The sequence below is a fragment of the Scylla paramamosain genome, chromosome 44, assembly GCF_035594125.1.
Source record: "Scylla paramamosain isolate STU-SP2022 chromosome 44, ASM3559412v1, whole genome shotgun sequence".
Lineage (NCBI taxonomy): Eukaryota > Metazoa > Arthropoda > Malacostraca > Decapoda > Portunidae > Scylla > Scylla paramamosain.
The window spans coordinates 10,511,926-10,538,284 of NC_087194.1; the positions used below are offsets into that span (position 1 = coordinate 10,511,926).

The window sequence follows — 26,359 nt, forward strand, 5'->3', positions numbered from 1 at the left end:
GTATAGTTCTCTTCTAGCACTGATAAACTCATCTCAGCACATCTGAATCATTGTACATTATCATACAGCCCAGATGTGTTAGTGTGAGGGTGTACAAAGGTACACATTTTAAATTTGGTAATTTTACTCTCCTCAGACTGAAGCTCATATCATCAATTTTTTTCACATACTCGTATGAAGAAAATAGTCCCTAATTTACACATCTCATATCATTAGTTTCTCATATAATGGGAGCTTCCTGTCCTGTACATGCAAAGTATTAAGCTTCTATTTGAGAGGTTAATACAATAGATAAAGGAGAGAGAGAGAGAGAGATGAAAAGGCTAACTCTGTAGTTTGATCAAAAGAAAGCATTTGAGGTGCCACACAAGAAATCATGAACACAAGGAAAGACTGCAAAAGAGAGAGAGAGAGAGAGAGAGAGAGAGAGAGAGAGAGAGAGAGAGAGAGAGAGAGAGAGAGAGAGAGAGAGAGAGAGAGAGAGAGAGAGAGAGAGAGAGAGAGAGAGAGAGAGAGAGAGAGAGAGAGAGAGAGAGAGAGAGAGAGAGAGGATAGGAACAGTAATAGTTAGAATGGTGTAGAGTGCAGGATGGAGTTTCTCAAGGGTTAACCAGTCACACCCACTGCTTACATGAGCGATATGAGTGAAGGAGCTAACAGTCTTTCACCAAGCTATTAAGGAATTGATGCCAAACTATTAAGGGATTAGAAAATAATGTTGATGGTGATCTGCTACGAATAGTCCTAGGTAAAATGTTGGAATTTAAGATAATAAGTGGAATTTTATACCACAACTGCAAAGTAATAGACTGCTTCTGTTAGGGGTCACCACACCACATCAACTTTCTTCACTGCCTTTGGGTCTTCTGCACATTCTTCAGTCACACCCAGTCTCCTGCACATTCCTCAGTTACACCTGTCTTCTGCACATTCCTCAGTTACACCTGTCTTCTGCACATTCCTCAGTCACACCCAGTCTCCTGCACATTCCTCAGTTACTCCCGTCTTCTGCACATTCCTCAGTCACACCCAGTCTCCTGCACATTCCTCAGTCACACCCAGTCTCCTGCACATTCCTCAGTTACTCCCGTCTTCTGCACATTCCTCAGTCACACCCAGTCTCCTGCACATTCCTCAGTCACACCCAGTCTCCTGCACATTCCTCAGTTACACCCATCTTCTGCACATTCCTCAGTCACACCCAGTCTCCTGCACATTCCTCAGTCACATCCAGTCTTCTGCACATTCCTCAGTCACACCCAGTCTCCTGCACATTCCTCAGTCACACCCAGTCTCCTGCACATTCCTCAGTCACACCCAGTCTCCTGCACATTCCTCAGTCACACCCAGTCTCCTGCACATTCCTCAGTCACATCCAGTCTTCTGCACATTCCTCAGTTACACCTGTCTTCTGCACATTCCTCAGTCACACCCAGTCTTCTGCACATTCCTGTCACATCCAATACAAGGATGTCTTCTTCCACTGCATTATGCTTACAATTCGTGAGACTGGAGAGGCCAAAAAAAAACAAACACCTTCATCAGTTACAGTGCAGAAACAACCACCACAAAAATACATGGCTGTTGACATCATTAGGGTTTATGCTTAAGACAGTGTTGACCATCTTTCCCAACAAAGCTTTCTACTTTCTCCCACCATTATTGTCCACCTGCTTAATGTAAAAGTTGACTGGTGCTCTCAATCTTTCAACCATTTTACTGCCAAACTCTGGGACCCCCCCTCCCTTTTTTTATGTAGGAAGGCCACCAGCCGGTAAACTCTGGAACTCCCTGCCTGCTTCTATATTTCCTCCTTCCTATGACTTCAACTCTTTCAAGAGATTGATTTTGAATCTGTTTGAGGATTGGCACCTCAGTGGGTCTTTTTTTTATTATAACTTTGTTGAACAGAAAAGGGACTACTGTCAGTTGCTTCAGACACCAGTGTTTCAGTGAGGAAAAGATGAGGTTTAGTAGAGGAGAGGTGATGTTTTACTGGTTGAAAATTTGATCTAAGTCTGCAAATGTTGCATAAGTCAACAAAGAAAAGTTAACGTGTGTCAAGACACTTGGGGTCGATACCAGAAGAGCAGTCCAACCTGGGATCATTTGTGGTCCCTTCCCCAGACAAGGACTCTGAGGCCGGTGTAGAAGTTGCCATATTTAATTTCAAATTTTGAGTGAAAAGTGTGCGTGTAATTAGGGCAGAGGTCAGCAACTTGCGGCTCCAGAGCCGCGTGTGGCTCTTTCAAGAGACATGTGCAGCTCCTGTCACCTACATAAAATTGTCTAACTTATCGTAGGACACGTAGAAAAATGAGAGAGAGCGAGAGAGAGAGAGAGAGAGAGAGAGAGAGAGAGAGAGAGAGAGAGAGAGAGAGAGAGAGAGAGAGAGAGAGAGAGAGAGAGAGAGAGAGAGAGAGAGAGAGAGAGAGAGAGAGAGAGAGAGAGAGAGAGGGGGGGGGGGCAAGACAAGAAGCAAAGTCTACATCTATAGTAAGAATATGATTCCTGTATGATACATGTCCATCCAACCACCCCAGCCTCTGCCCAACACTGCCTGGCAGTGTAGGCAGGCATCTTGTTCAGTGAAAACACACTCCTAAAGTTACTAGGACGGCTATTTTTCCTCCTCCTCCTACTAGTACTGCTATACTACTACTACTACTACTACTATACCAGTACTACTGCTGCTGCTACTACTACTATACTACAACTACTACTACTAACTACTACTAATATTAATACTACTATACTATTACTACTATTACTACTACTACTACTACTACTACTACAACTACTACTACTACTTTTTTATCACCTTCCTGAATTGTCATGTAATTTATTCCTATTTATCTCAATCCTTTATTTCTCTCTTTTCAAATTCTTCCTCTGTCCTTTTTATCACCTCCTTTTTGTATTCCTTTATGCTACTACTACTACTACTACTGCTACTACTACTACTACTACTGCTGTTGCTATTACAATCTTTTCTTCAGTGAAAGATATTAAGACATAATCAATTACTAGAGAAATGGCATTGAGGAAGAGGGAAACTGAAGATAAAAATAGAGAGTTTAGGAGTGAGTGGACCGAGCATTTTGCATTTGTTCAGAATTCTAGAGGGCACCCTTTGTGCCTCATATGCAGTGAAGAACTGGCCAACAATAAAAAATCCAACCTCAAGAGGCATTTTCAGAGGAAACAAAGTGACTGCTGAAAATTATCCAGTTGGAGATGCCGGAAAGAAAGCTGTGGAGGAACTGCAGCTCAGAGCAAAGTGAAGTCAGAATGTATTCACGAAATGGGTGAAGTCCTCCAACAATATAACTACTGCCAGTTTTGTGATAAGTCATGAGATAGCAAAATGAGGAAAGCCTTTTACAGATGGTGAATATATAAAAGATTGTTTCATCAATGCAGCAAAGCATCTGTTCAAAGAATTAAAAAACAAGGATGAAATAATTAAGAAAATTAAGAATGTGCCATTGTCTGCTAAAACGATAAGGGACAGAGCATTGAAACTTGCACAAGACGTCACAAATCAGCAAATTGTGGACATAAATTCTGCCTGTGGCTTTTCAATTGCTTGTGATGAATCATGTGATATTGACAACATTGCACAAGTTGCTCTTCTTGGCAGGTATGTCAACTCTGAAGGCCCACAAGAACTCATTGACTTGTTGCCTCTCACTGGTCAAACTAGAGGTGAGGATACATTTTCAACAATTATAACCTGTCTAAGGAAAAAGGAATTCAAACCAACCACATTATTTCTGTTGCAACTGATGGTGCACCAAGTATGACAGGTATACATAAGGGGTTTGTTTCTCTCTTAAACTGAGAGCTGAATCGTGAATTAATATCATTTCACTGGATCGTTTACCAAGAGACATTGTGTGCACAAACTTGCCCGTCAGAGTTCAGTGAAATAATGGACTTAGTCATGAAAATTATTAACAAAACAATGGCAAGGCTTAAACCACTGACAGTTTTGTAAACTTCTGGAAGAAGTTGATTCCCAGTATTCAGACCTCCTCTTACATAACAAAATCCGTTGGCTTTCTAGGGATCAGGTGCTTGCACAGCATGCTTGCAGCATGCCTTGAGGAAGTGAAGAAATTTCTGGAGGAGAAAGGCCACCATGAATATGCATACCTTACAAATTCTGAATGGCTACAGAAGTTTCACTTCTTGGTGGATATCACTTCACATTTAAATGAGCTCAACAGGAAACTACAAGGAAAGGGAAACACTGCTCTGATGCTTTTGGAAGTTGAAGTCCTTTCCTTTGAACAAAAACTATCTTTGTTTGTTAGAGATGTTGAGAGAGGCTCTCTGATTCACTTTCCTTCATTAAAGGAATTTGGAGAAGGAACAGACTTTGAGCTGGATATTGATATAAAAATGCACTAATGAAAATGAAAAAATCCCTTGAAGAACATTTTCAAGAATTCAGAAAAGAAAAGGCCATGTTGTCATTTGTGATCAACCCCCTTGATGCAGATACAGACTCACTCAATTTTTCAGCTCTTATTGGAGTGAATCAAGCAGAACTGGAACTGGAATTAAATGATTTGCAAGGAAAAGACTTATAGACTCCAAAGTTCAAAGGCATGGTCTCCGATATTGAAAACCTGGAGAAACAACATGCTACACTGGCATTTCAACATAAATGGACTGAATTGTCTGGGCTACAAAAACAAGATCAGATTATATATTAAGTGTGGAATTCCTTACCAGACACTTACACACACATGAAAAGATATGCCTTTGGCATTCTCTCTATTTTTGGATCTATTTACCTGCGAACAAGTGTTTTCTAGCATTAACTTTATAAAAAATTAACTATGCAGCTGACTGCAGGTAGACAGGACTATGCAGTCCTGCCTGAAATTCAAAATGACAACATATTTGCCAAACACTGATCATCTCTCCAAAGAAACACAGGAGCAGAAATCACATTAAGACTTAATTCTCTCTCTCTCTCTCTCTCTCTCTCTCTCTCTCTCTCTCTCTCTCTCTCTCTCTCTCTCTCTCTCTCTCTCCCTGGTTTAAATTCATCATGGTGACCAGATACTGATACAGTAAATACACTTAACATGTTTGAAAAATAATATACCATACTTACCATCATAGAATTATAAAGTTAAATGAGTGTAACAATGATAATAATAATAATTATTACTATTATTATAATAATAAAAATAATAATAATAATAATAATAATAATAATAATAATAATAATAATAATAATAATAATAAAATAATAATAATAATAATAATAATAATAATAATATTATTATTATTATTATTATTATTATTATTATTATTATTATTATCATTATTATAACTACTACTACTACTACTATTTAGTAACTACTACTACTACTACTACTAGTTACTATTACTACAGTACAATTTGTATGATTATTTTGTCTACAGTTATATTACTTAACTTTCGTATGGAGGAAATTTATTAGGTTTCATAACCTACATTTGTAATAGATTTTATGCTGTGGGTCCAGCAGCACTGTGTTCTTGTCAAGTCTGAAGAAAGTGGCTTTTCTTTAATTCTGGGTTGCCGACCTCTGAATTAGGGGCATGTGTTTTTGTGTGAAGGAAGAGAGTTTTCTTTAGAGGACAGGCTGTGACTGCTCCCTTGTGTTGTGAGACACAAAGGAAAATATTCAGTGAGGTCACAGCCGGGTTACTCATGAGTTCACAGCACTCCCTGATACGGTGTTAGAAACCTCATTGGAAGTAATTATTGTTTCATCAGATGTCTACTGCCTCCTCCTGTCTGCCTTTATATTTCCTCCTGCCTATTTTTTTTATTTCTTTCAAGAGGGAGGTTTTGAAACACTTCACTGTGTAACTGTGGATGTTTTGGACTATCTGCTTTAAGAATTGGCACCTTCAGTGGGTATTTTTTTACATTATTTTTTGTTGCCATTGACCAGAGCCTTTCCCCACCTCCCAGCCACAAAAAACAATGACAATTCTATGGTTAAGTAAATTTCATGGTTGGAAAACTCTTGGTTAGAGAGAGAATAGTGTATTTATCTACTTTGAACCATGGTTAGAGAGAGAATAGTATATTTCTCTACTCTGAACCAAAGTTGGTACATCCCTGGTTAGAAAGGGAATACTATGAACTGACCTCATAGTTGAACAGCCGTGCATGGTCCTTGAGTGTGCCAAAGAACCACCTCCTGTCCACCCCCATGTTGTTCAGGTTAAACTCCAACACACGGATCAGATGTGGCAGACAGTCCTGCAAAGTGATACAAAACTAATAAATAAATGACCGGGTCTAGGGCATGTTAGGACATGCCTCATGTTCCTCCCTCATGTTTGAACCACAGTTCAGGCATATGATTTGCCACCAGAAACAGCTCCCCTATAAGACTCTAAGGTTGTAGCATGGTTACTTTCATATATCTACAGGACTCAGGATGGGAGGTCGCTGCTGCAATAAACCCTTGGTCCCCTGAGCCACAGTCACTACAGTAGTAGCCAGCACCACCAATTCACTGCACCTGTACTACGGAAATTCATTACTTTTAAAACCTAACCAAGTTGCTGAAGTTAAAGGGGCCAAGCAAAGCAACAGAAACTTCACCATGTTATGAATCCTTATTGTCCCTTGGTTTACAATGGGAGGCAGAGAAGGCAGAGGGCAATGCCTCACTACCACCACTGCTATTGTTCCCTTCTTTACAATGACTGGTGGGAGGCAACTGTGGTGGTGCTGGAGGAGTGTCAATGTCACAGTTGCCCAGTTCTTACAAAACTTGACCAGCCTGGCCTGTTGTAGTGCATTTAAGAATGGTTTCACTTCACGATATTGTAACTGCGTCACAACAGATTTAATGAGATGCCTGTGTCACTTGCCACACACCACAATTCGCTCCCAGCTGCCGCACCGTCAACATCGCCGCTCCCCGGGCTCATCGACCTTTTGTTTTGTTACCAGCATTCTCCAAGGAGTTTGGCCTGGTAAGCCTTCACTTCATCTGGTTTTTCTGGTGCTACACCAAGGTGTAAGCTACCTGATGAAGATATATGGTCCAAGGATCATTACTTGGTGTTACTTGGTTTACTGTGTGGGACTACTCCCTCGACATTCGTTAATTCTGCCTCAATATCCCTCCCTTGTACACCCACAGGCCCAAAAGTTAATTCTGATAGCAATGATCTTATCGGGCAACCCTTCCAAAATCAAGGCCTTTCACCAGAGTTTGCCGGATTTCTGCTTAACTCATGGAGAAAGAGCACAAAATTACAATATGGGAAACACATCGAATGATGGGTGTCATTTTGTCTCGGCAAGGAAATGGATCCATTTTCACCACCTGTAAATGTTTTGCTGGATTACCTACTTCTAGAATTTAAGAAAGAGAAAGGCCGAGGCTATAGCTCTATGAACACTATCCGGTCAGCCATCTCAACAGTAGCCCTTTTCAATGGTCAGCCTGCAGGGAGGCACCTCTTAGTCAGCAGGTTCATGAAAGCAGTCTTCCAGGAGAAACCATCCTTTGCTCGCCTTCAATCTACTTGGGACCCAGCATTGGTTTTAGATCACCTAAAGAGCCTAGGCCAGAATAAAGACTTGTCACTCATCCAGTTGTCGAGAAAATTAACAAAGCTAATGCTACTGATATCTGGCCAATGTGGCCAAGTGTTACACTTAATGGACACCAGGAACATGAGTACCTCAGACTCCAGAATCTCTTTCCAAATAGGAGACCCTCTCAAAACATCTAGGCCAGGTTACCATATGTCTGAACTAATTTTTGAAGCATATGTACCAGAAAGATGTGTACACACCACTAGTTTACACTACCTTGACAGAATGAAAGAAAAAAGGGGGAAAATTACCAGATTTTTTCTGACAACAAAACCACCCATAAAATTATAAAGTACACGAGACTTACCTTTGGTCAGTTGAAGTGTGCTTGTAATTTTACGAGGCAAATCACCTCTGCTTGAAGAGAGCTTTCATATGAGATTCACCACAGCCCATGCACCGTCAGACTTTGAAGCAACGACCACCCACATGAGAAACTGATAAATACCAGGCAAAAGTTGAGTACTACATGGAAACGTACTCATAACGAAACAATAGGGAGGGAGAGGAGGGCATATGAAAGCTCTCATCAAGCAGAGGTGATTTGCCTCGTAAAATTACAAGCACACTTCAACTGACCAAAGGTAAGTCTCGTGTACTTTATAATTTTACTACGTCAAATCACTCTCTGCTGAGTCGAGCTTTCCTATGAGGCTTCGAAGCCATGTGGGTGGCGTGCCTTGAGAAATTTTCCAGCTAAGGAACAGTAAAGTATGATGTAAACACAAAAATTTTTATTCCCCAACTGAACAGTGTCACTTTGCATATTGGTACATTGTTGAAATACCAATTTATTGCCTTGTCTACTGAAAGGATGTATACATGCCCCTCTACATATATTTATACCAATAAACCTTGCCATACCAGCTACCCTGCCTCCAAACACATAGTGCATCACTGATTACCATACCCTCAGTTGTAACCCACAAATATGTATGCTTATTACTCAAAATAAGGGTTAAACATTTACCCCAGTACTGCCTCCTGGAAAGGGTCACCTGGCCTAATAACATGCTTGTCATAATACTTTGCAAATGTACTTTCCCTAGACCATCCTGCTTTAGCCAGGATGCAAGAAATTGGCACTGCCATGGATTTGGCCTTCGAGGCTGCAGCCGGCCTCACACTACCAGCTGTGAACTTAGTTGTGTCCACCCCTGCCCTATCAAGCATCATTTTGATCCAACGGGCAATAGTGTCTTTAGTAACGGCTTTGTGGGGTTTGATAAAGCTGATGAGTAAGGCGTGTGTCGCCTGTGAATTGCCCTGTCTAATTTCCTCTGTCCTTGCAAGATAATGCCGTAAAGTTGTGCAAACACACAGATTAGCGTCCGTCGAGTAAGCTTGAAATGTAATGGTACGAATGTTAAACCGTCGTCTGCATTGTTTAATGTTATCACTTAATTGAACCGAAATGGAGTCCTGCTCAATGTGCATGCCCCTAACAGTTAATAAGTGGAGTGTTTGAACCCGGGCAGCTTGTGTGAGGGCCATCAACATAACAAGTTTGAGTGTAAGGTCCTTAAGTGTTAGTGTATGTAGTGGGTACATAGCTCTTAGTTCTTGCAGAACTGGTTGTACATCCCAGGTCTCAGTGTACCTTGGTAGAGGCGGTCTCAAATTGAAAACTCCTTTCATAAACCTGACAACCAGGGGATGGTTCCCAGCACTGCACCCGTCTACCACAAGACCAAGTGACGAAAGAGCACTTCTTGTTGTGTTAATTGATTCGTAACCCACGTTCCTGTGGAAATTTTCTGACAAAAAATTGATTATGTCATGTACAGTGGGATTATAGGGATTGATATGCCATCTACTACAAAACAGTAACCATCTCCTGATATGTGGGTGATATTGTTTGCGTGTACCTGTTTTCCACGAGGCCATGATGATTTTTGCCCCTGCCGCAGATATTCCTTGTTCCTGCAAGTGTTCCCCGATATCGAACATGCCATCAATCGCGTGTGCCGCATGATCGGGTGCTCTTCGTCAGAGGATGGATGAACAAGGACCCCGTGTTTCTCCATGATTACTCTTGGGTGATCCACCAACATCCTGAGCAGGGTGCCCAGCCATGGCTGCGACATCCACAGTGGCACTACTATCCACCCTGTCGCCCCTTCCGCACGCGTCTTTTGCAAACACCTAGTAATTAGTGAAAATGGAGGAAAAATATAACATAGTCCAAACCGTGCCCAGTTCAGAGAGAAGGCATCAAAATAAGTTGCTTCTGGATCTGGCTTCCAAGAACAAAATAAATCTACCAGCCTATTGAGCCGAGATGCAAACAAATCAACCACTGGAGTACCAAAGATGCCACACAATTGTTGGAATAGGTGTATGTCCAGTTTCCACTCATGCCTGTCATTCACCTTACGAGAGGCTAAATCAGCTAGTGTGTTGTCCTTGCCTGGGATGTGTGAACACGTGATCCAAGCCCCATTATCCACACACCACTGCCAAATATGTCCCGCAATTACATTGCACGCTTGAGACCTAGTACCTCCCATCTCGTTCACATATGTCATTGCTGTGGTATTGTCACAATAAACCTTAATGTAATGCCCTTTCAACTCCCGTCTAAAAGTCTGAAGGACAAACAAAATGGCTTTCAATTCAAGTGCATTAATATGTAGTAATTTTTCCTCCAAAGACCAGCTACCCGACGTGGCTCGATTGTTGAGATGGCCTCTACAGCCTAAACTGGAAGCGTCTGTGTATAAATCAATATCCGTGCCACCCCTAAAAATTTTCCTGTCCTGTGTATAGATGTTATCAAGCCACCAACTTAAGTCTGTTTTCATGTCAGCAGTAATAGTCATCCAATTATCAAAATTACCATACTGAAGCTGTAAAGCTGCCGTCTTTTCCGTCTCCAACTTCCTGTAGTGCAGTTTCCCTAATTCCACAGCAGGAGTGGCAGCGACCAAAAGACCTGTAACTCTGGCTACTTCCCTAATTCTATCCTTGCTTTTACCCAAGAGATTCTGACAGGCCTGAATAATTTTGTGTCTCCTCCGTTCCGGTAAGGTGATCGTCATGGAATTAGTATCAATCACATTCCCCAAATACTCAATGGTCCTGGTGGGTGTCAACACCGACTTCTCTGCGTTAATACAAAAACCCAACTTCTGGAGGAGATCAATAGCGTCCTTAATGGTTGCAAGGCATCCTGACCAAGTGTTATTGCAGATGAGGGTGTCATCAATAAAGCTAGTAATGGAATGCCCTCTTTCCCTCAGTGTTGCAAAAACTGGTTTCAGTAGCTTTGTGAAAATTCGTGACCCCTCTGAAAAACCATTAGGAAGACATGTGAATTGATAAACAGTATTGTTCCACTTAAAACACAAAAACTTTTGTTGTTCATCAGCAATCTTGACAGAATAGTAAGCATGTCTAAGGTCAACCGAAGCTAAATAGTCCCCTGCATGAATCAGTCTAATAGCCTGTTCAAAGTTTTCCATTTTAAAATGTTTGTAAGGGACGTGGAAATTGAGTTCTCTTAAGTTCAGCACCATCCTATACCCACCATCCTTTTTAGGCCTTAGGAAAATTGGAGAGATAACTTGTCCCATTTCCCTCTGTGTGGCCACAATGACTTTCAGGTCCAAAAGTTTCTCAATTTCATCACTGATTATAAGGTTTTCTACTGCACTGAACTTGTATGTAGTCTCCCTTGAGAATAAATGTCCAATTTCCTCAACATTTATATCTAAATGACAATGTTGCACAATGTCTAAAATTACAGGGTCACATGTCAGTTTTTTCCATTCTGCTGTGAATTTATGAATTCTACCAGCTTCAAAGGTGTCACTCACCTCCACTACTGCCAGGGTCTCTGTGGACCCCGGCTCCTGGCGTTTTTTGAGTCCGCATCCTGCCGCGCTGGTAGTTGACGTTGTCCCGTCCTGGCGCCTGACCTCTGCAGGCCATAGGGTTGGAACCTCATTGCGGAGTTTCTATGCCACGTTCGCCCCCAGTAGCCACGTGACCTGCCACTGGTGGTTTTCCAAGGGTATGCCGGTTTCTTGAGGGAGAACTTGTTCTTTAACTTTTCTGTGTCCTCGATCTGCTTGGCCGATTGAGACACATCATCCCCAAACAGGAAACGCGACATGGGGACCTTATCAGCACATAAGTGGGAATATTTCTGGTTAATTTCCCTTTTCATAAGAAAACGTCTAGCCAAATTCAACCTGTGATTGGCATGACCCAACAACGCCAAGGCGCCGTTAATCATACCTACTTCCTGCACAACAGCGGGGTGGTCACTCTCCTGTGCCACTACATCCAGGGCTAGAAGTGACCTAGTTAAAATGGTACCTGCCTTGAGAATGTCACCACTTACGTCCTTAAGACGAAAATCAGCTTTCTTCGCGTCAGTCTTTAAGGCACCCAAAATCTGCGGGTTACATTCCACAGGCGCCAATGCAGGTCGTCTGGTGGCTGATTCCTCCAAGATGACCCTGTAGTCTTCCTCTTGCATACCGTTGTCAAACAACTGATTAACCATAACTGCCACCTGTTGGTCAATATCTGCAGAAACACTGTCAGGGGGCCCCAAAGCCTTGGCTGCCTGTTGCAAAACACTGCCCCTTTGTGACACCTCTCTAATCTCCCCATCCTCGCTGCTGGAGTCATTAAAGCCCGAGAATGGAGGTGAAACTGTGTGGTGTGTTCCTGAAGTACCCGGAAGATGATCCTCAGGTAACGGAGGAGGGTGAGTATGTGTGTTAACACGAAGTTTCGCTACCTCACCTTTCAATACCGCCAACTCATCCAACACTAAACGCCATGAAGGTTCGGGAGCTGTAGGCACAGAAGCCGATGCCTGGTGCAGAGGAAGATTCTGTGCACTTCCATGTGGTTGAGCCGGTTTGTTGACATGGTGGGGCGGCACGTGTTCTTGGTCTTGACGGCGGCGACTCCTATGCCGCCGACTGTGCCGAGGCGAAAAATCAGAGGAACTGCCGCTACAATCCCGGGAAAGAGACCTCGTCCTTGAAGAAACACTGCTGCTCCTTCTCCTAATTCCTTGGAAGGCCGCGTCAGGTGGCGGGGCAGAGCCGGACATGCCTGCCGACCAAGAACATAAGCCGTAAGGTTGTATAGCCCCATATGTATGGTAAAAATGGCTATATGGCAGGCCCAAACCCATGCCATTCCTCAATGGTAGGCCTATCCCATACCATTGGCACTATGGTAGGCCCATCCCATACCATAGATCCACTTTAGAAAGCCGGGTACCTGTAGCGATGATGTGGCACGAGCCGGTGAAGGCGGGAGCTGTGTGGTCTTGACGTCTGATCGGCGCGAAAGCTTTCCAGCGACTGACAGTGCGTGGGCTGCGGTGAATCTCATAGGAAAGCTCGACTCAGCAGAGAGTGATTTGACGTAGTAAAATTGGCATTGAGAGACACTTTACGACACTGGACAAGAGATATCATGAACGCTGCTGGCATAGATCTCATTATCTTTTCTCCTCATTCCACCAGGTCAGCTTCATCCAGTAAAGCAGCCCTGAAGTTACCACTCTCCACTATTTTGTCCACTGTAGGTTGGACTAGTGAGTCAACTTTTGCAAAATATTACAAGAGACCATTAAACAAACACTGTCAGTTTGCAAAAACAGTGTTGTCATAAGTTTTTGGGTATGTCGGGTTTAACTACTTTGTCTTGTGTATAAGGTTATGCAATTTTATGAACAAATGTATCCCAGTTTCTCTGTACTTGAGTCACTTGCTTAAAGAAAATCTTTGGGAATGCTACATTTTCTTATGCAAACATACATGTTTCAGGTTATATACCTTTCCATGAATATATATGGTTCCTATATATATATATATATATATATATATATATATATATATATATATATATATATATATATATATATATATATATATATATATATATATATATATATAAAATTTCTCTTGTAGGTTTGAGGAACCACTCTAAAGCTCTCATTGAATCCGTTGTGACGCAGTTACAATATCGTGAAGTGAAATTGTAAGATTAAATGAATACTTACCAAATGTGAAGTTTGATCATAATTTCACGAACATTTTAACTGCGTCACTTAGGGATTAAATGCCCTCCCTTCCCTTCCCTATGCTTTCACAGTATTGAGTGTAGAAATCATCAGATGATTCATGTACATATATTTATTAATGTTTAATGCTGCTTCCTCAAACCTACTCTCTAAAATGACTGGTGCATGGCAGGTGACACAGACATCTCATTTAATCCCTAAGTGATGCAGTTAAAATGTTAGTGAAATTATGATCAAACTTCACACTTGGTAAGTATTCGTTTAATCTGGCAGCTGCCAGACATGTGAGCCACTCTGGTCAGTAATGGTGAGCTCTCTCTTATATCCCATGCAGTCAGCCTTGGGTCCTTACTAACCAGCTTAGCAGTCAGTGCACAGCTCTTCAAGGCAATCTCACAAGGTCTGCAGGCTTGGAAAGTGGTTCATGATCTTTCACTCTCCTTAAACCTAAAGTTACCAGTTCCTTGTGTTCATCCTTGTTTGTGATCTCCTTAGGTTTAATGAGAATAGGAGACTGTTCATCAATAGCACAATTAGCATCAAATATTAAGGTCACCACACACACACAGACAGTAAGCCACTATCACTGCCTGGCTACACTGAGTTGGCTCCAGTGTTGCCCACCACAGCAAAATGTTTCCAGGTAATGCTGAAAGGTGTCTTCATTTCATATCCCAGGAAGGAAACTTTTAAACCTTCTTGACTTACCAATATAAAAATATTTGGCAATAGCACTTTACAAGCCTACTGTGTATCATAAACTACACAAGTCAAAAGTAAGCACAAAGTACCATATTTGTCTCCCTTTCTGTGTTCTTGCCCATACTTCTTAACACAATGGAATAGTAAGACAAAAAACAGCACCAACTGCACTAACCTCCACAGGCTGGACAGCTGTGATGAGGCGCTTGAGGACCATGGTGGTGTACAGGGACAGCACCTCCACTGAGCTGAAGCTGACCATCTCACTGTCACTTTTGCTGTCAAAGAGGTGTGCACTCTAATAAAACAGTCTATGATGCTGAGTCTTAGAACATGCAAGTAATTCTTAATAACTAAGTGAATTACCACATATATAGTATCCAAATATAATAATGTACTGTCCATTTATTCAATTACTCTTTCTGTTCATCAGTGCTAAGTGAGACTAATGGATGTTCTCTATGGAATAATAATTCTGACATGTATGTGTACAAAATATGCTGCAAAATACTGTGTAACAATTTTTATGTAGGATGGACACTGGCTCAGGGCAACAAAAATCTAATAAAAAAAAACAAGGCCAACTGACATGCCAGTCCCTGAACAGGGTCCAAAGTGGCAGTCATAAATTGAAGGATAAGTGTCTTGAAACTTCCCAAAAAGAGTGGAATTGTGTTGCCACGGTAGTCCTCACCTTCCCTCATTGCACATGTGAACAGAACAAGTATTCTCCAAACACTTGGCCAGTTCTCCAGTTTTCAATAACTCAAATTGTATTTGAGATTTTTCTTTCTTTTCCTTTTCCTCTTTTTTTTTTATGACAGGGTAAATCATCACACTGACATATGCTAAAAAAAAAAATCCAATGACATGCAAAGTCATTGCTGGAAAATGAAAGAGAGAGAGAGAGAGAGAGAGAGAGAGAGAGAGAGAGAGAGAGAGAGAGAGAGAGAGAGAGAGAGAGAGAGAGAGAGAGAGAGAGAGAGAGAGAGAGAGAGAGAGAGAGAGAGAGAGAGAGAGAGAGAGAGAGAGAGAGAGAGAGAGAGCATAAAAAACCTGGCTGTTATTACCTTTAGGGACATGCTCAGACTAAAACAGGATTATCAGTAATTTTCCAAAGTCTGTGGAAACATAAACCTGACTCATGTTTGGTGAACTGTGGTACAAATGCGCAACTAGTCATACAAATTTATTGGTTGGTGAAGTACGTGTTGAGAGGGGAACAGTGTCCAAGCTCCATTAGATGAAATCCCCAGCAGGAAATCTGTTCTGGGTGCAGCAGCATATTTTCCTGCATAGGATATATTTCCTTTCACTTGGATATGGTTTATGGAAATTGTATTTGATAAACGCCTACTCCATAAGAAGTACACAACATCTGCTGTAATCTAAGGATTGGAGTAGGTGCAGGATAGGGAACAGTCTCATTATGAAGGGGCAGGGATAAACCAGTGTACGAGTATACTATCAGGCCTTGCTGTGGATGTGTGTGGCCTGCAGCTGCTGTGCTATGCTTAAGTTACTGGGGTGTAATATGGTGGTCCATGAGACTGTCCCTTTCCACCATGGGCTGATGGGGCCAAGTGTGTGTATGAGTGTGTGGTGCTTTGTCTGGGCCCTCCTACATATGATTGCTAGTATACAGACATAGATAGATTATGAAAAAAAATTGACAAAAAAATATGAATCACCTTTTTTTTTTTTTTTTTTTTTTTATGTAGGAAGGATACTGGCCAAGGGCAACAAAAATCTAATAAAAAAAATGCCCACTGAAATGCCAGTCCCTAGAAGGGTCAAAGCAGTGGTTAAAAATTGGTGGATAAGTGTCTTGAAACCTCCCTCTTGAAGGAATTCAAGTCATAGGAAGGTGGAAATACAGAAGCAGGCAAGGAGTTCCAGAGTTTACCAGAGAAAGGGATGAATGATTGAGAATACTGGTTAACTCTTGCGTTAGAGAGGTGGACAGAATAGGAGTGAGAGAAAGAAGAAAGTCTTGTGCAGCGAGGCCGCGGAAGGAGGGGAGGCATGCAGTTAGCAAGATCAGAAGAGCAGTTAGCATGAAAATAGCGGTAGAAGACAGCAAGAGATGCAACATTGCGGCGGTGAGAGAGAGGCTGAAGACAGTCAGTTAGAGGAGAGGAGTTGATGAGACGAAAAGCTTTTGATTCCACCCTGTCTAGAACAGCAGTATGAGTGGAACCCCCCCAGACATGTGAAGCATACTCCATACATGGACGGATAAGGCCCTTGTACAGAGTTAGCAGCTGGGGGGGTGAGAAAAACTGGCGGAGACGTCTCAGAACACCTAACTTCATAGAAGCTGTTTTAGCTAGAGATGAGATGTGAAGTTTCCAGTTCAGATTATAAGTAAAGGACAGACCGAGGATGTTCAGTGTAGAAGAGGGGGACAGTTGAGTGTCACTGAAGAAGAGGGGATAGTTGTCTGGAAGATTGTGTCGAGTTGATAGATGGAGGAATTGAGTTTTTGAGGCATTGAACAATACCAAGTTTGCTCTGCCCCAATCAGAAATTTTAGAAAGATCAGAAGTCAGGCGTTCTGTGGCTTCCCTGCGTGATATGTTTACCTCCTGAAGGGCTGGACGTCTATGAAAAGACGTGGAAAAGTGCAGGGTGGTATCATCAGCATAGGAGTGGATAGGACAAGAAGTTTGGTTTAGAAGATCATTAATGAATAATAAGAAGAGAGTGGGTGACAGGACAGAACCCTGAGGAACACCACTGTTAATAGATTTAGGAGAAGAACAGTGACCGTCTACCACAGCAGCAATAGAACGGTCAGAAAGGAAACTTGAGATGAAGTTACAGAGAGAAGGATAGAAACCGTAGGAGGGTAGTTTGGAAATCAAAGCTTTGTGCCAGACTCTATCAACGGCTTTTGATATGTCCAAGGCAACAGCAAAAGTTTCACCAAAGTCTCTAAAAGAGGATGACCAAGACTCAGTAAGGAAAGCCAGAAGATCACCAGTAGAGCGGCCTTGACGGAACCCATACTGGCGATCAGATAGAAGGTTGTGAAGTGATAGATGTTTAAGAATCTTCCTGTTGAGGATAGATTCAAAAACTTTAGATAAGCAAGAAATTAAAGCAATAGGACGGTAGTTTGAGGGATTAGAGCGGTCACCCTTTTTAGGAACAGGTTGAATGTAGGCAAACTTCCAGCAAGAAGGAAAGGTAGATGTTGACAGACAGAGCTGAAAGAGTTTGACTAGGCAAGGTGCAAGCACGGAGGCACAGTTTCGGAGAACAATAGGAGGGACCCCATCAGGTCCATAAGCCTTCTGAGGGTTTAGGCCAGCAAGGGCATGGAAAACATCATTACGAAGAATTTTAATACGAGGCATGAAGTAGTCAGAGGGTGGAGGAGAGGGAGGAACAAGCCCGGAATCGTCCAAGGTAGAGTTTTTAGCAAAGGTTTGAGCAAAGAGTTCAGCTTTAGAAATACGAGTAGATGTGATAGCAGTGGTGCCATCTGGTTGAAGTAGAGGAGGGAAAGAAGAAGAAGCAAAGTTATTGGAGATATTTTTGGCTAGATGCCAGAAATCACGAGGGGAGTTAGATCTTGAAAGGTTTTGACATTTTCTGTTAATGAAGGAGTTTTTGGCTAGTTGGAGAACAGACTTGGCATGGCTCCGGGCAGAAATATAAAGTGCATGAGATTCTGGTGAAGGAAGGCTTAAGTACCTTTTGTGGGCCACCTCTCTATCATGTATAGCACGAGAACAAGCTGTGTTAAACCAAGGTTTAGAAGGTTTAGGACGAGAAAAAGAGTGAGGAATGTACGCCTCCATGCCAGACACTATCACCTCTGTTATGCGCTCAGCACACAAAGACGGGTCTCTGACACGGAAGCAGTAGTCATTCCAAGGAAAATCAGCAAAATACCGCCTCAGGTCCCCCCAACTAGCAGAGGCAAAACGCCAGAGGCACCTTCGCTTAGGGGGATCCTGAGGAGGGATTGGAGTGATAGGACAAGATAAAGATATGAGATTGTGATCGGAGGAGCCCAACGAAGAAGAAAGGGTGACAGCATAAGCAGAAGGATTAGAGGTCACGAAAAGGTCAAGAATGTTGGGCGTATCTCCAAGACGGTCAGGAATACGAGTAGGGTGTTGCACCAATTGCTCTAGGTCATGGAGGATAGCAAAGTTGTAGGCTAGTTCACCAGGATGGTCAGTGAAGGGAGAGGAAAGCCAAAGCTGGTGGTGAACATTGAAGTCTCCAAGAATGGAGATCTCTGCAAAAGGGAAGAGGGTCAGAATGTGCTCCACTTTGGAAGTTAAGTAGTCAAAGAATTTCTTATAGTCAGAGGAGTTAGGAGAGAGGTATACAGCACAGATAAATTTAGTATGAGAATGACTCTGTAGTCGTAGCCAGATGGTGGAAAACTCGGAAGATTCAAGAGCGTGGGCACGAGAGCAGGTTAAGTCATTGCACACATAAACGCAACATCCAGCTTTGGATTGAAAATGAGGATAGAGAAAGTAGGAGGGAACAGAAAAGGGGCTACTGTCAGTTGCCTCAGACACCTGAGTTTCAGTGAGGAAAAGAAGATGAGGTTTAGAAGAGGAGAGGTGGTGTTCTACAGATTGAAAATTAGATCTTAGACCGCGAATGTTGCAGAAGTTAATGAAGAAAAAGTTGAGGGGGGTGTCAAGACACTTAGGGTCGTCGACGGAAAGGCAGTCCGACCTGGGGACATTTATGGTCCCCTCCCCAGATGGGGACTCCGAGGCTGGTGTAGGAGTCGCCATGATTTTAAAATTTTTTGAGTGAAGGGTGTGTGTGTTATTAGGTGCTTGTGTTATTAGGTGCCTACTGATATGATCTCTGCAGGCAGTCTGATTTCAAGTTTTCCAAGACTGTTCTGGTGGTTAGGTCACATTAATTTAGGCTTAATTTGGAGTGCCCTTCCCTCTCATGTGACTTCTATCAGATGTGTTTATGAGATTTCAACATTAGGTTAGGATTAGTTTTGGCAGAGAGACTAATTACTAAGTTGGTAAGGATTCAGGTACTGAGGTAGGAGAGTCAGATGAACTTTGTGCAGATGTTCTAGAAATCAGGAAATTGCACTGAAAAATGAGAGGCAGAAAAGATAAATATAACTATGATAGCAAGGATAAAGGATGATGAATAAAGGGAAACAACTAAATTTTACTACACATAATAAACTGGGCAAAACTAATTTGCATACATAACCATTCCTCTTTTCCTGAATTTGTTCATAACTCTACAATATAGTTTATCCAGCAGTAGACATCCTGGCTATCTTAATTCACTTAAACCTACACCAACTTAAAGCCACTTGCAGACCAGCACTTATAAGTCACCACACTTTTTGTACAAACTTTCTTCACTGCCAACAAAAACCAACAGGACAAAACATGTTTCTAGAGTAACAGCAACCCACTTTTACAGTGCACTTAACCCCCTAAGGATGCACATCTTAGCCACAGTATTACAAAATGTATTAGTGTGGTAGTGAGATCCAAAGAACACCATTTTAATTGAAGTGTACAAGAGCCCTGGGCATTTAGGATGCTTCGCTATACTCCTGTTGTGAATGAGCAGTAATCATAATGGTAGGAACAACAACAGCTCTTATACCATTGTATCCTTTTGACTTAAGATTCATATTATTCCCCTAATGAAGACCTGCAGCTTTTTCTCTGTAATTTGGGAAACTTTTTTTTTTTTTCAGGGGTGTCATCTGTACACAAGCTTTTTTTTTTGTAAGAGGGACACTGGCCAAGGGGAACAAAAATCCAATAAGAAAAATGCCCACTGAAATGCCAGTCCCATAAAAGGGTCAAAGCAGTAATCAAAAATTGATGAATAAGTGTCTTGAAACCTCCCTCTTGAAGGAATTCAAGTCATAGGAAGGTGGAAATACAGAAGCAGGCAGGGAGTTCCAGAGTTTACCAGAGAAAGGGATGAATGATTGAGAATACTGGTTAACTCTTGCATTAGAGAGGTGGACAGAATAGGGGTGAGAGAAAGAAAAAAGTCTTGTGCAGCGAAGCTGCGGGAAGAGAAGAGGCATGCAGTTAGCAAAATCAGAAGAGCAGTTAGCATGAAAATAGCGGTAGAAGACAGCTAGAGATGCAACACTGCAGTGGTGAGAGAGAGGCTGAAGACAGTCAGTCAGAGGAGAGGAGTTGATGAGATGAAAAGCTTTTCATTCCGCCCTGTCTAGAAGAGCAGTATGAGTGGACCCCCCAGACATGTGAAGCATACTCCATACATGGACGGATAAGGCCCTTGTACAGAGTTAGCAGCTGGGGGGATGAGAAAGACTGGCAGAGACATCTCAGAACGCCTAACTTTATAGAAGCTGTTTTAGCTAGAGATGAGATGTGAAGTTTCCAGTTCAGATTATAAGTAAAAGGACAGACCAAGGATGTTCAGTGTAGAAGAAGGGGACAGTTGAGTGTCATTGAAGAAGAGGGGATAGTTGTCTGGAAGGTTGTGTCAAGTTGATAGATGGAGGAATTGAGTTTTTGAGGCATTGAACAATACCAAGTTTGCTCTGCCCCAATCAGAAATTTTAGAAAGATCAGAAGTCAAGCACTCTGTGGCTTCCCTCCATGAAATGTTTACCTCCTGAAGGGTTGGACGTCATGAAAAGACATGGAAAAGTGCAGGGTGGTATCATCAGCATAGGAGTGGATAGGACAAGGAGTTTGACTTAGAAGATCATTAATGAATAATAAGAAGAGAGTGGGTGACAGGACAGAAGCCTGAGGAACACCACTGTTAATAGATTTAGGAGAAGAACAGTGACCGTCTACCACAGCAGCAATAGAACGGTCAGAAAGGAAACTTGAGATGAAGTTACAGAGAGAAGGATAGAAGCTGTAGGAGAGTAATTTGAAAATCAAAGCTTTGTACCAGGCTCTATCAAAACCTTTTGATATGTCCAAGGCAACAGCAAAAGTTTCACCAAAATCTCTAAAAGAGGATGACCAAGACTCAGTAAGGAAAGCCAGAAGATCACCAGTAGAGCGGCCTTGACGGAACCCATACTGGCGATCAGATAGAAGGTTGTGAAGTGATAGATATTTAAGAATCTTCCTGTTGAGGATAGATTAAAAAACTTTAGATAGGCAGGAAATTAAAGCAATAGGACAGTAGTTTGAGGGATTAGAACAGTCACCCTTTTTTGGAACAGGCTGAATGTAGGCAAACTTCCAGCAAGAAGGAAAGGTAGATGTTGACAGACAGAGCTGAAATAGTTTGACTAGGCAAGGTGCAAGCATGGAGGCACAGTTTCGGAGAATAATTGGAGGGACCCCATCAGGTCCATAAGCCTTCCAAGGGTTTAGGCCAGCAAGGGCATGGAAAACATCACTGAGAAGAATTTTAATAGGTAGCATGAAGTAGTCAGAGGGTGGAGGAGAGGGAGGAACAAGCCCAGAATAGTCCAAGGTAGAGTTTTTAGCAAAGGTTTGAGTGAAGAGTTCAGCTTTAGAAATAGATGTGATAGCAGTGGTGCCATCTGGTTGAAATAAAGAAGGGAAAGAAGAAGAAGCAAAGTTATTGGAGATATTTTTGGCTAGATGCCAGAAGTCATGAAGGGAGTTAGATCTTGAAAGGTTTTGACACTTTCTGTTAATGAAGGAGTTTTTGGCTAGTTGGAGAACAGAGTTGGCATGGTCCCGGGCAGAAATATAAAGTGCATGAGATTCTGGTGATGGAAGACTTAAGTACCTTTTATGGGCCACCTCTCTATCAGGTATAGCACAAGAACAAGCTGTGTTAAACCAAGGTTTAGAAGGTTTAGGTCAAGAAAAAGAGTGAGGAATGTACGCCTCCATACCAGACACTATCACCTCTGTTATGCACTCAGCACACAAAGACGGGTCTCTGACACGGAAGCAGTAGTCATTCCAAGGAAAATCAGCAAAATACCTCCTCAGGTACCCCCAACTAGCAGAAGCAAAGCGCCAGAGGCACCTTCGCTTAGGGGGATCCTGAGGAGGGATTGGAGCAATAGGACAAGATACAGATATGAGATTGTGATCGGAGGAGCCCAACGGAGAAGAAAGGGTGACAGCATAAGCAGAAGGATTAGAGGTCAAGAAAAGAACAAGAATGTTGGGTGTATCTCCAAGACGGTCAGGAATACGAGTAGGGTGTTGCACCAATTGCTCTAGGTCATGGAGGATAGCAAAGTTGTAGGCTAGTTCACCAGGATGGTCAGTGAAGGGAGAGGAAATCCAAATCTGGTGGTGAACAGTGAAGTCTCCAAGAATGGAGATCTCTGCAAAAGGGAAGAGTCAGAATGTGCTCCACTTTGGAAGTTAAGTAGTCAAAGAATTTCTTATAGTCAGAGGAGTTAGGTGAAAGGTATACAGCACAGATAAATAGTTTGAGAGTGATTCTTTAGTCGTAGCCAGATGGTGGAAAATTGAGAAGATTCAAGAGCGTGGGCACGAGAGCAGGTTAAGTCATTGCAAACATGCACGCAACATCCAGGTTTGGATCGAAAATGAGGAGAAAGTAGGAGGGAACAGAAAAGGAGCTACAGTCAGTTGCCTCAGATACCTGAGTTTCAGTGAGGAAAAGAAGATGAGGTTTAGAAGAGGAGAGGTGGTGTTCTACAGACTGAAAATTAGATCTCAGACCACGAATGTTGCAGAAGTTAATGAAGAAAATGTTGACGGGGGTGTCAAGACACTTAGGGTCGTCGACAGAAAGGCAGTCCGACCTGGGGACATTTATGGTCCCCTACCCAGATGGGGACTCTGAGGCTGGTGTAGGAGTAGCCATGATGATTTTGAAATTTCTGAGTGAAGGGTGTGTGTGTTATTAGGTGCTTGTAGTTTTGTGTGGAGGAAGAGTTGTCTTTAGAGGGCAGGCTGTGACTGTCCCCTTGTGTTGTGAGACACAAAGGGAAATGTTCAGTGAGGTCACAGCTTGCATCTGCTACCAAGCAGTGACAGCAATGACCAGAAACTTACATTTCTTTGTACCAGAAATTTATTTTGATAAAGATGAATTGAAGGTGATTTTATTACCTGCATTTGGTGATGCATTTGATATGGCAGTGTATGGCTTCTCACCAATGTAGTATTGTACTGCTGCCACAACAACCACTCACCCACACCATACAGTATACTTGCCTGCTTTGGAAGTTGATTGTTCTTAATCCCTTTTATGGAAATAAATCTCATTTAGCAATGATTAATATATGTCAATAATTCATATATAAACAAATCATGTTTTGCAGTCAAGCAAATCACTATTATATATGTGGACAGAGAAAGGTAAGTTTCATGCAGGGACATGGCTTTCTGCAGCTTCCCTTATTCAGGACAACAAATATCACTAGAAACATGAGATGTTCACAGATCAGGACAACAAATGTTATTAGAAACATGATATATTCACAGATAATTTCTTTGAATAAAAAAGTTTTCGCATTCTGAGCCATCACATTGTATACAGTAAACATTAAACCCTCAGTATATCGAACCCCATTAAAGCGAATATAATATGGCCAACTGACCATCTATCTGATTTATCGAACAAAGGTTGGTAAGGAACAAAGGTTGGCGGGGAGCGTTCAGTCTGTGGCAGCAGCAGCAGTGGGTGGAGTGAGTGAGGGTGGGAAGGAGGGAGAGTGTGGGTGGTGGTGGTGAATGCACACCACACCAACACACACTGCTTCTGCCTCAGTCTCCCAGAAGCAGTTGTAGTGGAAGATTGTTGCATTCGTATGTATGTATGTATGTATGTATGTATGTATGTATGTATGTATGCATAGTATGTATGTATTTTTGTTTATTTGTTTGCTTGTAGTGTATTGTTGTTTACTTCAGTACAGTAAAAATATTTTTCCATAAGATTTGTTGTTTAAAATATACCAAAATAAACTACAGTGGAACCTCAGCTACTGAACATCTCCCTTCTCGAAAAATTTAACTCACAATTACTTTGGTTGCTGTACCATAATTCAGTTTTCAAACAAAATTACTTGATTTCAAATACTACAAGATGTAGCAAAAGCTGCCATTTATTACTACTTTGTAGTTTCTATAAATATTTCCTTCATTCTTATACATTTGGAGGAGAGACACAGAATAAGACAGTAATTCAATCTCTTAAATAAGTTAATTGTGATCCTGTTGAAGAACCTCGATGCAAACAAAGTTCAGTGCTTAGGAGTAATCCTGAGCCATCTATGGCTTTCTCTATGACACACACCATCACTACTGCACAACTGCATTTTCCCAGCAGCTTTTCCCAGCAACAAGATGTCTAAGTGTTATGATCACCTTCAATTTGGAAGTGAGTGGATTGCTCCTTTCTGTGTCACTCTGTAAGGATTCCCCCACTTGATCTGTGACAAAGAGAATCCCTGCATGGTCAAAACAATATCTTTTGACAAGTTCTGTGTCACTAAGTTCATTCAATACATCCTTTCTGGATAAAAAATAATTTCTAAGCTGGAGATGTTGTGGAGCAGCCATCTTAGAAGTGGGAGTGTTGGTCATTACCTGCTAAGACATGGTGAACGGGTGTCTGAGAACAGATTAATTCTATTTTACATTGATTCCTATGGGGGAAAATAGTTTTGGTTTTCGAATACTTCTGATTTTGAACAGCAATCAGGAACAAATTAAGCTCAACAACCAAGGTTCCACTGTATATGCTATATTATAATTTACATCCAATGCATGAGTTACCAAAAATTTATATTATTTGAGGTTAATTTTAGTATACCGAACTTACCCCTCATATACCAAAATGAAGTTCAGTGTGTGAAGGGGGGTAATCTGGCTGCCACTTTTTTTTTTTTTTTTTTACCTTTATTGTCAGTGATTTCCCCCCAATTAGATCAATATACTGCAGGTTTACTGTAATATGACTTTGGGCAAGCAGGAATAGCACACACATCCCCAACTTTGTCTTTGTAAGAGTTTGTTAGGAGGAGCAATGGGAGAAATCATGAATTCAAGTTGCAGTTGTCAGATTCACCAGATATCAGAGTATTTCACATAAAAGTTGGATATCTTAGTTTTTTTTGGATAGTGGTACCTCAGTATACGTCTGCTTTGGAATAAGTCCAACTTGGTATATGTCCTGTTCAGATGCAAAAAAACATTACTTGGTAGACAACCTTTATTTGGAATACAACTCATGTGCTAGAACTTGTACAAGTCAAAACGAGTCACAACACCACGTTCTACCCTTGTTTACCCCTCTCAAGAGAAAGTCATGATTGTCCACAAGCAATGTTGCCAGATTTCTTTTGTATCTACCATATTTGACAGCATACAAGATGCACCTTTTTTTTATGAAAATGGCTCAAAAAATCATCCTGTACCTTATATGCGAATGTGAGGCCTCCCATAGATTTAATTTTGAAATTTTTTCATCCATAACCCGAACATTTACACCACCATAATAAGAACATAAGAACATAAGAAATGAAAGAAGTTGGAAGAAGCCACCAGACTTACACGTGGCAGTCCCTGTATGAAATATACCTACCTATTTCCACCTATTATCCCCATCCATAAACCTGTCTAATCTTCTCTTAAGGCTCCCTAATGTCTTAGCACTAACAACATGATTACTGAGTCTGTTCCACTCATCTACCACTCTATTTGAGAACCAATTTCTCCCTGTCTCTTTCTTAAACCTAAATTTTTCAAGTCTGAACCTGTTACTTCTTGTTCTATCCTGGTTGCTAAAGAATTTTGTTTATGTCCCCCTTGTTATATCCCTTATACCACTTAAAGACTTCTATCAGGTCCCCTCTTAACCTATATCTCTCTAAAGAATTTAAATTTAACAACTTCAATCTCGCCTCATAAGGAATATCCCTCATCCCCTGTATCCTTTTAGTCATTCTCCTTTGTACTGATTCTAATAGACCTATATCATTCCTGTAAAATGGGGACCAGAACTGAACAGCATAGTCTAGATGAGGTCTGACC

At 41.7% G+C, this 26,359-nt stretch overlaps 1 protein-coding gene across 6 annotated transcripts in view; it reads right to left on the reverse strand.

Moving 5' to 3' along the window:
- The window catches only part of LOC135094094 (uncharacterized), a 170,194-nt gene that overhangs the window by 114,208 nt on the left and 29,627 nt on the right, over positions 1-26,359 (reverse strand). For 4 of the 6 annotated variants that reach the window (XR_010263594.1, XM_063993882.1, XM_063993879.1 and 1 more), the window contains 2 exons: positions 14,566-14,668; positions 6,164-6,277 (listed from right to left, as the gene is read on the reverse strand). Coding sequence is in view for 5 of the 6 variants with exons in the window: in XM_063993882.1 (XP_063849952.1) it covers positions 6,164-6,277; positions 14,566-14,668 (217 nt within the window). In the remaining variant the exon portion in view is untranslated. Of the gene's footprint in view, positions 1-6,163; positions 6,278-11,451; positions 12,710-14,565; positions 14,669-26,359 lie in introns of those variants that run through there. The other 2 variants (XM_063993884.1, XM_063993881.1) reach the window with 1 other exon arrangement.